At 37.1% G+C, this 17,038-nt stretch overlaps 1 protein-coding gene across 7 annotated transcripts in view; it reads left to right on the top strand.

Annotated features, from left to right (window-relative positions):
* Positions 1–17,038, top strand: part of LOC122535572 — a 122,117-nt gene that overhangs the window by 79,493 nt on the left and 25,586 nt on the right. For 2 of the 7 annotated variants that reach the window (XM_043667236.1, XM_043667233.1), the window contains one exon: positions 3,063–3,169. The exons of the other annotated variants lie outside the window; for them this stretch is intronic. In XM_043667236.1, coding sequence (XP_043523171.1) covers positions 3,063–3,169 — 107 coding nt within the window. The remainder of the gene's footprint in view (positions 1–3,062; positions 3,170–17,038) is intronic. 7 annotated transcript variants of the gene reach the window in all.

Here is a 17,038-nt window from a genome sequence, read left to right as displayed (position 1 = left end):
GAAATCGAATTCCGTACCGTTCCGACGGTTGCGAATATTTTGGATAGAATTTCTAGCATTGTTCCAATTTTTAGGTTGGAATTTTTAATACTCGACTTGTGATTTTTGAATTTTTGATATTTTGTGCTATTATTATTATTATTGTTATATATGAATGCTTGGAGAACATAATTGTTTCAATGATTTTTTCGTATTCGAGTTGCAGATATATTCCAGTAATTTGAAACTTTAGACTTTGAATAATTTTATGATGTAATGTTAACTTCTGAAACTGATACTTTGTTACATAATATTGAAAAAAGATTCGAAGTAAGAGAAAACTGTGGCCCTTTCTCCAGTTAATAACTTACAAATTGGCCGCGGAAACGTTTTGTAAAATAATTTCAATGGTCAAATTTTGAATCCTCGTCGTTCTCTGTTCCTACTCGTTTCGTCGTTTAATCTTGTCAATTCCACTGAAAATTAAAGTAGTCACCGGCGTCTAGAATTTCTAGAATTTCAACGCCCGGCCAATTCAACCATCTGTTTAACTTCGAATTTCCGCTACGACTATACAAAGACTTCATGGGCGAAACTGCTTGTCCCAGCCAGCGTGACGAGGGTGCAAAGGTACTACGAAGTTGGCGATGATCCACGGCGCAACAAGTTTTCTTATTACACGCTGACAAGCAGCAAGTCTAAACGTGTCGATGCTAATTTCCAACATCACGAGGATTAACTGGTAGCGTCGGGATCGCGAATATCGGTAGTTTCTCGAAGCAACGAGAGGGCACGTAAGAAGATGAATTAGACTACAGTCGTTAAGATCAGAAATTTTCTTAACTAGTTTCTTAACTATGAAAGAAGCTTTTCATTGTTGAGTTCAACATTGGATTTTCTCGTTACTATTCGAGTACCAGATAAAAATGTTTTAAAGGAACGTGAACTTATTCGAGAATTTAACCACTTGCGCTGGCAACTGGATTGCGGACCATAACGAGTGACCAGTGAACCGTATACAATAATTCGTCGCTTTCTTCTCGAACTCGTCGATATGATGTATCGCTGGATAGAAATTATTGAGAAGCAATAAATTTATTGTTTGTTTGCCTTTATTTTCTTTTTTTTTTTTTTATTTATTATAAATATTACAATTTTGGGATAAAAAATTCTCAACGTGCGTGGCACGTCATTCCAGCGCAAGAGGTTAGTATGTCTGATCTTGATACATCAGATTGTATTGTCAGTAGATCAAAACTCAGCTTTCAAACTTTGAACACAACAAAGATTTAAAAAATATTCTGAAAATTAATGAACAAACCAACTCAACGGTTAAGAAAATTTTTCCTTTTACACTCGACGAATAAAATATGATAAAAGAATATTTCACGTTATCTTTTCCAATATCTCGCAATATTCCTCAATATTACCACGACAAGCAACGCTCCGAGTTCAATCTCCGAGCTTCCGTATTCATCGACTATTGTCACCTTTCTTTGCGAGCTAATGTCCCACGAAGGATCAGGAATGGGATCAAAAGATAGAAGATAGAATTTCCACGAGCCATTCGTCGTTGCCATTTTGACTCGTTGACGTTTCCGTTCTCTCGCGAACTTCGTCCGCTTCTTCGTCCAGTCGGGAAGTATACAAAACTTCGCCTGGAGGAAAAACTCGTTCCTCCGCGTTCCTCATTGTTACCATTTTCCGCGTCAAGCGGCAAGGATTCGTTCCAGATCCGGTTCCTCGCGAGCGTCACGCCAACTCTTCACAGAAACACCGTTCGCTCGAACGACTATCTTCTCCCATTTCACGGTACACAACACGCTTCCATCACGATTCTCGGCTCCCTTGTCCCCGAAGCAACTGTTATTATTCTCTTCTATCGCTTTTATTCGCGCCGCTTCCCTCGACCAACCACCAATTCACTCGCAACCGCATCCAACGATTCGAGTAGGAAAAGCTTCCCGAGACCGCGACCTCGATCCTACGCAAAATCTCTGTTCAGCACGGTATCCGTTTGTTTCGGGCATTCTCGTATCGCTGTACGTCTCGTTATTTCGTACGTTCGTATCTAGCGATGTATGAGAAAGGTCGCTTCGCCATCGCGACAAATTGTTCGAAATTCTCGGATTAATTCGAATCTGCGTGGCGTACTCGAGATCGAGTTTGAAACACGACTCGTACACGACTCGAAGCTTGGAACGCTTGAAAAGATCTTGAAAGCCTTGGAAATCTTGATCGTTTCGTGGCAAGTACTTTGTTGACTTGTAATCCTCTCGCGGCTTTCTCAGAACATCCTAAGATCGAAATTTTCGAGACATTGAGTCAGAAACTTTCGACAGGCTTCGAATCATCGTCGACAGACTCGACGTTCTCGAAGTATCATCCCGAGTACAACGAACGGATACCGTCTCATACAACAACAAACTTACTTACTATACTCTCATGCCGCTTATGCAACACCCTCAGCGAGAAAGCACGTGATCGTTTAGTCGACAAAAGAAAACAGCAAGAAAAACAACAACAAAAAAAGACAAAGAGCGATTGCCTTCACACAATGTGCGTGCAATGTCCACATCATGTGCTGGATACTGAATTCCAAAGTATGGAAACGCTTATTGCTTTCACAACCAAATTGCCAAAAGTCATTTAGCCAAAGAAAGAAAGAAAGAAAGAAAGAAAGAAAAAAAGGAATTTCCATTCCCACGAACAGGAGGAACCACGATTGCCTCTCTGGTTCCTCCGGTTCGTCCAATTTTACCAACCTCCCCCCCTCCCTCTCCCCCTCCCCCTCCCCCTACCCCCTTGTGTATCGCTAGTTTTTGGGCTGAATCGCCGCCGCTGCTGGATGATGACGTTTTCACGACAATCGACGACCTCGAGACAGTCCTGCACCACGTCCTTCGGTGGCCTCTGTAAGGTACCTCGTGGTGCGTGATTGACCGCCGCAACGTTTTCTCAAGGGACAATTAGGGGATTTTTTTTTTTTTTCTTTTTAAACTGGGGATGTTCGCCGAGACGGACACGGGTACGAGAGGTTGTCGAAGGACGATCCGATGACGAGGACATTGTCTTCTTTTCAGCACGACGTTTTCAGTCGACCCGGACACGCACATAGACAGCCTCGAGCAGGCCGAACAGATCGTCCTTGAGGGTACCAGCAAGTGGTCCTGCAAGATCGCCATCACAGGTGACACGATGATACTGATACCTTAGAGAGTTAAGAGTTTTAATACTCCAGCCACCGGAGACCGACCGTGCCGTGAACGGCACCGGCCTCTTACATGCCGTGTAATATGTGACACACACGTGACACACGCTTATTCGACACACAAAAATGATATGTTGTCAAGTGAATCTTGATGGGATCTGCTCGTTCGATCGGCGACTAGGAGTGAAACGGTTGCCCGTTTGGCCTGTTTGACAACATTTTTTCTTTCCTTGGACCGGGTTCTTCTTTATTTCCTAGATCGTTCCTCGCGCGCCGCGTCCATCACATTTTGTTCACGGATTGATCTTTTAATTTTCGAAACGTTCATCTGAAACGTTCGATTGAATTTTCAAATTTCTGAATTTTCCGCTGCCTCGACGTTTCAAATGTATTTACAAGGCTTCGAAATCGAAAAAGTGTTCGACGTTTCGGAATTTCAAACGGGATTTCCCGATTCGAGGTATTCAAAGTTTCGGGATTATCTCGCGCTCGACTTCCGGCTGTGGTGCGTTGTCGATTTCGGTTTCTACGTTTTTTCGACCTGCATTCTCGTTTCATTTGTATTCCTCCGCGTCGCGAGAGAAACACGGAATACAAATTCAAACGAAGTGCGTAAATTCAAATTAAACGACATGATCGAAACTCTTGATAATCACTTACCAGCTGAGAATTAAAATTGTTCGATCTTTGAAGACTTTTTTTTCTATGTACAGTGCTCACAAAAATTAGAGAATATTTCAAAATAAATATAAAAAGAAGAAGCATTTGATTTTTTTTTTCTTTTTTTTTACTAAACAAGAACAACTTTCTTCAATTTGTCGTTTGCTTTTCTGATGTGTTTTTGTTTAATAAAAAAAGAAAATCAAATGCCTCTTGCTTCCATTTTGAACTATCCCCTAATTTTTGCGAGCTGTATACTTTCAAAAAATCAACGCAACGTCAAACTTGCGCGCGGCAACTGTATCCCGGAAGCCATCGATCGACGAGCGATCGACATTTTTCTTTTAATAAGGCACATGATCACGTTACCGAGGAATCTAATGTTTTTCTACGCACGATTCTCGTTCGGATCAGCCGCGAAACCTGTCGGCGATGAATCACGAAACCGCTATCGATCGTGTCTCGTATACTCTGCCCCTCTGTGTGTATTTCGCGGCAAGTTGCAGAAATTAACCCCCCCGTCGGAGCAATTTGCGGCGCGAACTTTCGGGATCGACGAGACATTCGATATTGGTCGCAGTAATTCCATCCGAACAACTTCGAATACTTGCCAATTGTTTTCGATTGTCTCTGCAGTTACTCTCAATGAAATTGTAACGCCAGCCATAGCGAGGTCTTTAGGAACGATTCGTGAATTCGTTTGACTGAATCCTTTTATGACTCGAAGGTAATTTTTCGCATATTAACATGTTTTGAATTTATTACATTCTCATTTTAGAATGAGTTTTTTAAATATTTTTACATTTGTACGTAGAGTTTAATAATTAATAAACGAAGGTGGAAGTGATAAATTTTTAAATTTATCATCTAAATTTATAAATTAGGATGTGGTAATTATGATGAGTTTCTAATAAACTTTTCAATTTCTCACGTACTAACATGTTGAGAATTGATTACGTTCTCATTTCAGAATAGGTTTTTTAAATATTTTTACATTTGTACGTAGAGTTTAATAATTACGAAGGTGGAAGTAATAAATTTTTGTATAAAACATTTTTTATGGTAAGAGTAATTTCTCACGTTTTAAATATTGAAAATTTATTACATTTTTACTCGGGTATTTCAGAATAGGTTTTTAAATATTTTTAGGTTTGTACTCTTAGAGTTTGTAATTATGAAAATAGGTAGAATAAATTTTTAACTTTCTCTTACATATTAATATTGAGAAGAATCTATTGCGTTCTTATTTTAGAATATTTCGAAATAGATTTTATTACGTTTGTACTTATTAGCTACAGGAGAAACATTTTTTTTTAATGTTTTAATAATGATACAAATTTATTATATTGCTACTGGAATATTTTAAAATATATTTTCAAAACATTTTTACATATGTAGGTTTCCAGTAGGTGAAGTTTCGATAATTATGGGGGCAAAAACGATAAATTTTGTAAAAAAAAAAGCTAGCTACTGTCAACTTACTAGATATTGTTACAAAGCCGTGAAAAAAAAGCGAAAAATTGAGAAAAAGAAATATATATGTGTGTATATTGATATAAAATTATTATACGTCTCACGGAAATATTATTCACTGAGAATATAATTTTTCAAATTTATCATCGGGTTATTTTTTTTTTTTTAATCTTTCATACGCAAACGAGAATGTGAATGTGAGTTCAACGAGAACAAAACATGGTACGTAAGTACCATTACAGAAAACAAGTATCACGGTGTAAAAGTACACAATAACCCGTGAAACGTGATCATTTTACATAAACATTCTTTTTTACGAAAACTGCTCAATAATTAAACGAACGATCAAAAAGGTGGATTAAATGTTTTTTGACCGACTTCGATTTTTAAAGTAAGCGCTATTAAAAATACTGTTGCAGTGTCGAAAATAAACAAATAAAAGATTCAGACATTAAGAAATTAATGTCGAAGCATAAAAGAAATTTTTCAGTAAATACAAAGTGATTGGTCGAAGTATTTTCACAATTCACATTTTTTATAAAAAGTCGAAAATGTCGAGAAACGAATCCCATTTCTGGATTGCGAAATGTTTACCTCGGAAAAGGAAGAAAATTTTGTGGTATCAGCGTTTGAACGTTTTGACTATCGTTTCACGTACAAAACGAACAAAAAAAAATCGGTGGAAATCGCCTTAGGCAATGACGAAAAATCGTAGAGAAATTATTAAAGGTAGAAACAGTGGCAAAGCTTCGAATCGCTGAAAACTTGACGAGAAGAAAGGAAAATGGTTGTCCAAAAAAAAAAAAAAAAGAACAGTGACAGTTAATAGTAGCAAACTCTTCGTGAGAGGACATATTCTTTCGCGGATCATTTCTATACTGTTCTACGTTCCCAAAAAAAAGTTCGAAAAAATTCTGGAATACTTATTGAAACCTCTGCTACGTTATCACGATCAATTTTTCAGTCAAACGTTTCGAAGGATTTTTCGGGGAAAAAAGTGCAGAATTCCGAAAGGAGAAAATTCGACAGTGAACGATTCGAAAAGGGACGACGTGACCTAATGTTTTTTAAAAAATTTTATAACGTCAAAACGAATGAAAAAGAATTCATAAGCGCGCGTAGATAAAGCTGCGGCAAAAACAACAAGGAGAAAGGTTTTTAAAAAAAATAACCAGAAGTAGAAGGAGACTTTGCGACACGTGGAACGACAACGAAAAATTAGAATGCAGATTAAGGGAATTGTTACGCGGACTTTTTATCATCACGGTGTAAAAGGGAATGCAAAGCAGCGGGCAATGTTTTAAAAAGAGAGCGACTCTTGTGTGTAACGCGAGATCGTTAAAGAAGAAGGATCTCTCGTTCTGGTGACATTCGATCAGTCGGGTTCAATCTGATTCTCAACGATATTATCGACTGTTCAGCGCTTAAGGGCAGAAAGAAATGAGGGAAGAGCCTTCGAAAGATCGAGTTTATTATCGAAACGGCGGGTTTTTTTTATCGGCTGACTCTTTCAAAAGCAGCATCCTCTGGGAGAGTGGAGGACGTATAAAAACAATTCCATGCATTTAAATGAAAAACGGAATGGATCGGAGTGTAATAATCAAATAAAGTCGCTGATAAAGACACGCGAAGTATCGGATATCGATAGCTATCGAGTGGTACTAAAAGCGAGAACGAAACAGGCGAGGAATATTTGAGACGAGGCTGCAGAGATTTTCCAACACGATATTACAACTGCACGAATGTTTATTTTTAAACCCGCAAGTAATTTGCTTTATTAAAGAAATGTTTACCGTAAATATTATTACGATAGATACATCTGTCTATTTTAATTTAGTAAATAGAAGAGAGGCGTTAACCTTATAACGCATATGATCGATTGAAATTAGTATTTCTTCTTTAATAAAATTTCAAAGTTACCGCCTGATTGAAATTTCTAAAGTGGCGTAACGGAGGGACGCGAGAAACTACAGAATAATGTAATATCTGGAATGAGGCTCAAGAGATATTGCAAAAGTCTGACAAGTGTCTTTCAATTATCCTTGGCAAGTTCCTCTGAAAGTTTCTAAGAACACTCCATCAATAACCGATAATCGCGCTGAATATCCAAGAAAAATGATCTCGGAGATGTCCACGTACGAAAACAGTTACGTCCAACCATGAAATCTCTTTCAGAGATTGTCGAGTTGTTCAGCAGCTTCTCATCGCGATGTCGCAAGATAGAGATCAAAATAATCGAACGCCACAACCACCGTCGTGATTCGTTGTAATTCGTCGGACAGTCTCAAAGGGTTGAACGCCTTGGTCGTGGAGCAACAACCGACACCAACGTTCAACGTCCTCGTTCGACATCTTTGTTAACGAGCCTTGCTCGAGGGAACGAGAGACGAGGAAAGGAAGGAAAGTCAGAGGCCGCGAAAGAGTTTCGCCAAGTCCAGGAACGAATGGCGCGCGACAGAGAGAAAGCGGAAGCGGCGAGGGTGCGAGAAAGCTGGCGCGGCAAGGTCTGCGTCCGCCCTGAAAACGATCGATAGTTCAACGTACAGGGAAGTACAGCGGCTGCGGCGCCACACGTGCAAAAGTCCTCGCGGCCTGTTCAACTGTGTGTGGTGCCACCACACTGCCTCTGTCCCTTGCGTTTGCTCACACACCACCTCGATGTGGTCTGCGCCGACCGCCGCCCTCGCCCCCGTCGTTTCTTCTTCTACGATTTCACGACATCCTCGATGAAAGACGCGAATTTCTACCCTGCTCTCTAATTGCAAGCTCTCTGTCTTTCTCTCGTTTTCGAAAGGCATTTTTGCAAAAGGAAAGTTTGCTCGACGATGGTGAATCCTCCTAGGGTGAAGTTATGTGGGGAGAGTTTGGAACTTGAGAGAGTGTCGTGTCGCGCGAATACTCTTCCTTTGTTGAAACGGAGAGAGTGTTCAATTAGCGTGAATCGTTAAGGATCGTTGATTAACTATTTTGAAAAGTGGATGATATTGCAAACGTAGACAGTTCCCGATGAAGAGTGCTTGGAACTGATTGGAGTTTGAGTACTTTCATAAATCCCTGTGATTTTGCAAATTAAAATGAACAGTGTGGGTTGATGTATCAAAGCTCCAAAGTAGGACTGAACACACATGAAATTTCGTAGAATTTGCATCAATAAATTTTTGAACAAATGAAAACTTTTTTTTCGCGAAATATTGATAAGATCTTCGTCCCGTTTATTTTTCACTTTTGAAACTGAGAGTCCTAGAATTTAATTTAGAGAGGAACGCAAAGCAAAGTGACATTTCAGAATTTAAATAGAGAAATCTGTGTTTCCTCGCTATTTAATTAGCAAAAAAAAGCTTGAAAATTCATAAGAATTCTCTGAGCAAATATGAATTTTACGTGCTTGTCAAATGTGTTGGTATATTTCTAAAGTGAAATAAGTCGACACTTGGATGATAATTGATATTATTAATACTTTATATTATATTTTATTAATACTTTAAATTATATTAACATTTATATTATTTATATTATATTTTATTAGTACTTTATATTATATTAACATTTATATTATTTATATTATATTTTATTAATACTTTATATTATATTTTATATTATACAAGACTGACTCTTGTAAAATTAGAAAACAAAATTTAATATTTCATTTCATTACCAGTGTTCTACTAATAATAAAACTATACAGTCTTACAGTATATATTTATCTATAAAAAAAAAAAAAAAAAAAAAAAAAAAAAAAAACAGGAAAGAAGTCCACAGAACGACGAAATAATATTACAATTGAAGATCACACGAATAAATATTGCTCTAAAGAAGCAACTGTCTATCTATTCATTTGATTTTCAGTTCTCGAACAAGCAACACTGGGGAATTCACACTGTTGAATTCTACTGAAATAGAATATATATTCACACTGTTGAATGTTTGAAGTGTCGCGAGTAAAATGATATGGAAGCATCAAGTTTCCAATCATCGCTCTTGAAACGCAACACTCTACTTGCTTTTGGAATGTAAAACGTAACCCGGTTAACTTCAAGTTGAAACGGGACACCGTAGAGAAATCGAAGGGAAATCGTGAAAATCACGATGGCCTCTGAATTTGAAAGGGACGAAAGATTTTCGTCGAACAGGATACATTCGCCACTTAATTATGAAGTACGCGTATCAATTCTACATAGAGAGATAACAATGTTTACTACGGAAATGCGAGACACGTTTTCGTAACGTAATACACTATACATTTCGCATCATCGAAAGATCCACGTCCCGACGTCGACGTTGCTCGAGGAATCGACGACCCAAACACAACATGAATAAAGCATTTCCTGCGACAAAACAGTCGTGCCGAGGATTTTGGAAGATTTCGGGATTTCTCTCGAACATCGGGCCGAGGATATAACGACGAAACGTCGACACGAGCGTAGAAGGGCTCCCGGGAAAAATTCGATTTCCTTCGCTATTCTCGCGGGAAGCCGCGAATTTACGAACGCGGCGACGCACGTCGCAAAGAGGAAGAAAAAAAAAAAATTCTGCGCGATAAAAATTGCCTTTTTTCAAGCCGAGGTCGAACGAAAAGCAGCTGGAATTTGGATACTGTCTGGAAGTGTCAATCGCTTCGATATTTAAAAAATGTAAATGATAGAACGATTTTGAGAACGAAGGGTCGTTTTCAAAGAATGACGGAGAGTTTTTGAGACTTTTTGGTAAAAAAATTTTCACGATCATTTCACAGTCGTGCAGTTGTTGGAGTCAACGCGCTTACAATTTAGAAGAGTTCATTTCCTTTCAATCGTGGTCGTGTATGAAATAGAATGATATAGAATGATTTGCAATGATTTAGAATGTTTAATGCTTTTAATGGTATAAAATGCCTCTATAATGATTTAGAATGTTTTATGTTCTTAAATGAACTAGAATGTTTCATGCTTTTAATAATATAGAATATATTAATATTATACATAATATATAATATATAATTATATATAATATAATATAATTTTTATATCCATAATAATGATATGTATATTACTATATATCATTATATAATATATATAGATATAATTATATAGAATATATAATATATATAGATATAATGTCTCTATAATGATTTAGAATATTTTATGCTCTTAATGACATAGAATGATTTACAATGCTCTCGAATGTCTCTAAAGCATGTCTTTTATATATTATTCATATTCTATAAATTTATTTATAATATTATTAATATTATTAAATCTATATATATTTGGTTATCATTGTCAAGTGGAAGGGAAAGGAGCATAAATTGAATCTTGCCCTTATGACTAACTATTCACAGTCCACTTTTATGTGGACTGTTGCTCATTGTCAGTATTTGCATAGATTCAATATTGCCCACGTTGGTCATCCAACACAGTATTGCTCATTTGAATTTGCGTTCTCGGAGTTTTCATTTCTACTCGTTTCACTGTCGTATCTCCGATTTTATTACGTCGCCGTATTCAATTTTTGGAGGATAATTTTTAGAAACGAAAGCGACTCAACGATTCAAAAGAAAATGATCTTTCGAGAATCTTGAAGCGTCCTCTGATAGTGAAAATGAAAAGAAAAGATGTCGTCCGTTTCGTTCCAGTCTTAGAATCTTAGGCGAATTCTTAGAATTTCAAATTCTCGTCAATAATCAGCGCAGCGAGATCCTCCCGCTTCTGGAATTGAATTATTAACCGAGATTATTAATTACCTGAAACTCCGGGAACAAGTTGAGCGTTAGTTCTGAATGAAAACGAGCTTATTATTTGTATGGTTGGTGGAACTACGTAACGACGATGGTGCAGTTTATGTATATATATATATACGAGTCGCGTCTGTATTCAAACGATTGATGCAACTTGGAATATTGATTGGCTGCCAGAAACTGGTGGCTCATATTGATCTTAGCAGATGGTGGTGCAGTAAACAAGTAGCAGATGGTAACAGTAAACAAGTTCTTGACTATCTGTAATACAATGCGAGCGACTCAAACGCGAGTGCGATGGCAGTAATTTATCGTAAAGAGATTTATGGCAAAGGGGGCGTGGACTGCATATGTACGTAAGCTAAACTATTCGAACACCAATTAATTTAAAAATTTTTAAAAATTTTTAAAATTTTTTAAAAATTTTCGCATTCAACTCTTCTCTTGGGAACTGTCTCCACGTGTAATTAAATTTGTATAATGTAATACAATAACAGAGAAAGGATATAAGTAGAATAATCTGGCGTAATGGAGGAAAGGTTACGATGATCTGAAAACCTTGAGAGATATTAGAATTATTAAAGTACAAGGAAATGAATAATTTATAATTAAAGAACCTTGCATTGCGATAATACCGATATAAATAATATACGGCAGGATACGAAGAGAACGAGTAAATAATGTACTGTGAATGTAACAGAATATGGGCAAAATAAACAGATATCGTGGATGTTAACATCAAGAATTTTGCACGACGCACTCTGTCAAACGTCCAAAGAAGAACGTGAAATAAATTCTCGGGATTTATTCCTGCAACACTTTCAACCCTCACAATGCAAAGGAAGGGAGATTAATCGAATTTCACGTCCGACGTTTCTCCAAGGTCCGAAACGAGAGAAAGAAAGGAGAAACTTTCAACCCTCTTCTCCACGATCCAGCGACAGAATTCGCGATGCTGCTAATTCGATTTCGTGTGCGAGATCTCGTGTTCGTCGAAACGAAGAAACAGGAAGGAGCACGTAAAATGAAAAGGATTCGTTAAATAAACGAATGAAAAGAATAAACTGGAATAACCATCGAAGGAAAGAATTGAACGAAAGAACAGAAAGAAAGGTAAAATAACAGCGAAGAAAAGCAGTGGGAATATATGTTTCTAGTTTTTAAAGAGGAACGTAGCAACTTCAAAAATCGAACACGTGTAAATTTAATACTGAGTGGAGGATCGTATAACAAATCGACAGTAGATTCATCATTGAACGTATATTTGTTCAATGCCTATGGTTGCTCAGAAAAGTATTCGAACATTCAAAGGTACATTTCACGAATAATATATAATAATGTCTGTTATGTGAGACATTTTGTTAACACCGTAGTTGAGACACGATTGTAATTAATTAATCGATTGTACAGTTACAATATTGATACAATTAAATAATTTAATTATCTCGTGAAAAATTTAAATTATGTATTTAATTGACTCTGAGCTTAATAATTCATTTCGGTGTATTTATCTCGTGCACTAATAATTGCAGTATATGTGTGAGATCGAAATGATTGACAAATGCATATATGCATCCCAAGGACTTGAAGCGTTAAGTGTCATACATCGAACTTTGGATGTCGATTTGTGAGCGAGACGAGGAGACGAGGAAATGAAAGGAGAGACGCAAGTGGAGAAGCAAGAGGAAAACCCAACAAGAATAAACGCAGGAACTTTATGCGAAATTTACTTTCTCAAGGTTTCCACAGCCTTGAAGTTCCCGCGTCTTTGAGGCGGCGGAACGAGGACGAAATGGCGGCGATGCGGAGTTCCGCGCGAAACTCGAAAACACAACAGCGGAGTTGCGGTGGAATCGCGCGGTCTCCTTTGATCTCCGCCACTTCCTACGTTTGTGCGTTGATATTTTTCGCGTACAACTTGTCCGCTCCGACCTCCTCTGTTCCAAACATTTACGTACATGTATATATATATATATATATATATATTCGACGATGAAATTGAAAAGGTACGAGTTTCCAGAAGAAAATGTAGTACGTGCTCTTTCTCCGAGCGAAGAAGAAAAGAGAAAAAAGAAAGATGGAAGCTTTCGCTTGGTTTCAAAGATCTTCCACGGAGCATTTTATTTCGACTACGCTTAATCTCGCTCTCGTTTCGGTCTGCGTTCTTTCGGTCATTCCCGACCAACTCGGATTTAAACGAAGGAAAGCACGGATACCTACGGTTTAAACGAAAATTCTTATTGGCACGTGTGATTCGTTAGTGCGGACCATAACGAGTGACCGAGAAACCGTATACAATAATTCGTCCCTTTATTTTTCAACTCGTCGGCAAGATATCGCTATGGATAGAAATTATTGTGAGGTAATAAATTTATTATTCGTTTTGCCTATTTTGTTTTTACTTAAACATAGTTAAAACTGAGGAAATATAATTTTGAGGCAAGAAATTCTCGACGTGCGTGGCAAGAAATTAAAAACGAGGTTGAAAATTTTCTTCATCCAGGGAAAAGAATAAATGTTTAAGAGCGGAAGAATTGTGGATATTAACGTTATTAAAATCCGTTTTAATTACAGAGTGGAATATTCAAATTTAAGGGACTCGAGAATCGAGGAACCAAGGTGACATTAATAAGGTTGAAGTTGGAATCCTCTTTCGCGACGCAGCGAATATTTCCGCGTTTGATTTCGTTTGAAAGTGAAACGCAGATATGCGTGAGAGACGGCATTGTAGGTAATAATCGCGGAGAAAGAATTATTGCCGTGGGGCAAAAAAAAAAAAAAAAAAGGAATTTCGGATCGGTGGAAGTTTCGAGAGCGATGCGGGCTGAAAATGGACAGAAGGAAAGTGTACCACGCTGGTGGCTAAGCGGATGAACTCGAACGAAAACTTTTTTCCGCCGTGGAAAAAAATGAACGACTCTGCCGGGTTTCCGCGAGGCTGGAAATTTAAAAAAACCAAGGAAGGATGCAACCGCGGGAAACGAAAGTAGAAAGATGGGTATTAAGCGAGCTGAAAGAGAGAGAAAGAGAGAGAGAGAAGACTGCGTAAAAGAAGCAACTTTCTCTGGCTCTCTTTTCGGCTATTCATGTACTTCCGATTCGGTGAAAATTCGCCGGATCGAGGCAAAGTTAAATGGAAAATGGAGAGAGAGAGAGAGAGTATAAAGGTTTAATCCGAAAAAGCACGGTCTGAATAAGAGATAAATAAAAAGGCCGTCACCGTGTACACGAAGATCGTCGCAAATGGTGATCTTCATTAAGCTCTCGTCAGAGATGAAGGACAATCGGAGATTTCCTGACGATGATCCGTAAAGACAAATGAAAAGACATCTAGGTATACGAAAGGAGATTGTAAATAAACAAAAATTCTCCGCGATCAAAGAAAAATTTCAAAGAAAGGGAGGATCGAAGATTTCCTGACATTTTGTGGAAACGAATGAAAAGGTATCTGGATGTAAAAAAGAATAAAGAAATTCTCTGTGATCCCTCTTGTTAAACTTTCTTTAACTCTCCTGTTATTATTAAAATATAGTTTTTGAACATTTTTTTATAAATAAAAAAATAAATATCCTTTATAATATAAAGAAAATATTATATATAAAATAAATATTATATAAAATAAATATTTAATACTTTTTATAAATATCTCTAATATTTTTTATAGATAAATAAATAAATTAATTGTAAGTAAATAAAAAAAGAAACAGCAAAAAGATGAAAGATATTTGAGAAAGTGACGAGGACAGAAGAATTAACCACTTGCGCTGGCAACTGGATTGCGGACCATAACGAGCGACCAGATCGTATACAATAATTCGCCGCTTTCTTTTTGAACTCGTCGGTATGACAGAAATTATTGAGAGTAAATATACTTAAGACTGAGGAAATATTACAATTTTGGAACAAAGAATTCTCGACGTTGCGCGGCACGTCGTTCCAGCGCAAGAGGTTAAAAAAAAAAAAAACAGAGAGTTGAATAATTTTCATAATTTGTGAGAACATATGAAAAGGCAATTATAACATAGAGAAAGTGATTGTAAAAGTTGATTGCATATGGAAAATTATCCGCGATATCTAAGAAAGATAAAATTCATAAGGAATATTAGCGAAGTAAAATATGAAGCTCTTGAAGGGGAGGAGAAATTTTCCTTGAGCACAGCGTTAATTGCTGGGTTTCCAGAGAGCCAATCGATATCGGAACGATTGAATCGATTTTATGGCCGTTGCCCGCCAAAGGATGAACCCGCTCTGAGCAGCCTCTCGATTAAACGTTTTCGAACTTAACGATTCGTTTGAACGAGGAGGAAGCTGCGATTGGCCGTAATATTTCCATTTCTTTCCCCCTATCGTTATTAAAAATCATAAATATTCGAGCGAAGTGAAATTTTATTCAGTTTTAAAGAAATTAAGGTCGTGCTCGGCGGTATTAGCTTTTAGAAATGATCTGAAAAAAGAAATTGATATTCCAAGACTGTTCAAGGGTATATATCGAGATAATTTTGCGATTGAATCGGAATCATTAGAGAGAATATTATTACGTGCATCAGAGTCATTCTAGAAATACTTCAATCACATTGGAACGTCGTGAAACATTTAAACAATGAAACTTGTTAAATACTTTCTTTATTATTATTATTTTACATACTTTTTTATTATTATGTACATTAGAGTCATTCTAGAGATACTTCAATCATATTGAATCGTCGTGAAACATTTAAACAATGACACTTGTTAAATACTTTTTTTATTATTATTATTTTATATACTTTTTTATTATTATGTACATCAGAGTCATTCTAGAGATACTTCAATCACATTGGAACGTCGTGAAACATTTAAACAATGAAACTTGTTAAATACTTTCTTAATTATTATTATTTTACACACTTTTTTATTATTATGTACATCAGAGTCATTCTAGAGATACTTCAATCACATTGAATCGTCGTGAAACATTTAAACAATGAAACTTGTTAAATACTTTCTTTATTATTATTATTTCACACACTTTTTTATTATTATGTACATCAGAGTCATTCTAGAGATACTTCAATCACATTGAATCGTCGTGAAACATTTAAACAATGAAACTTGTTAAATACTTTCTTTATTATTATTATTTCACACACTTTTTTATTATTATGTACATCAGAGTCATTCTAGAGATACTTCAATCACATTGAATCGTCGTGAAACATTTAAACAATGAAACTTGTTAAATACATGCTTTTTTTATTGCTCGTCGAAAGATATATTTCCACCCTCCTGCTTTCTCAACAAACATACGTAAAATAAAACGAAACAAGATAATTAACACGCGTGTAGTGAAAAATAAAATACACAGAACGTGAGACAAACACTAATGGATTGAAATTCAACATAACGCAAAACCACGTGAGAAACTAGAAGAATCGAGAGAACGTATAGCCGATTACTGTTCGCGCGAGCATCTGGGCCTTGGCCGTGGAACGATTACGGCAATTAAAGTGTTTCTGAGTGAAAGACAGTGGAAAGATGGGACGAGCAACGAACGTGGTAAGAAAAGAGAAGAAAAAAAAAGACGAAGAAACCAACTTTTCTGGGAGGGGTGGAGGGGAACGATCATTAGAGTAATTGCTGCCTCGTCACGAAGCAGGTCAACAGTTTTTCCTCCTCCTGGGGCTGCTTCACGCGTCGCCGAAATTCCGCCGTGACGGATGGCACGCCGATGAAAACCGCGAATGTCGCCAACGTCTTCAAGATGGTGGAGTGAGCCGAGCGACTCGTTTCGTTGCCGGACTTTTCAAGCTCGTTGCCACGCAATTAGTTATTATGGACAATTGGCCGCGCTGAATTAGGAAGGAAACGCACGGAACGACCAGTGAAGTGGAAAAAATTAACAGAATTTGGAGGGAGTAGTATGAAAAGAGGTTGTAACGGAAGAACCTGCACTCGAAACTTTTGTCTCGTTAGTAATAACTTGGCGTGCTATCGGCTACGTTGAACCGGAATGGAAATGTAGA

This window comes from Frieseomelitta varia, unplaced genomic scaffold, assembly GCF_011392965.1.
Source record: "Frieseomelitta varia isolate USP_RPSP 00005682 unplaced genomic scaffold, Fvar_1.2 scaffold_738, whole genome shotgun sequence".
NCBI classification, from domain to species: Eukaryota; Metazoa; Arthropoda; class Insecta; order Hymenoptera; family Apidae; genus Frieseomelitta; species Frieseomelitta varia.
The sequence above is the reverse complement of the archived record's forward strand: the minus strand, read 5'-3'. Positions and strand labels throughout refer to the sequence as shown.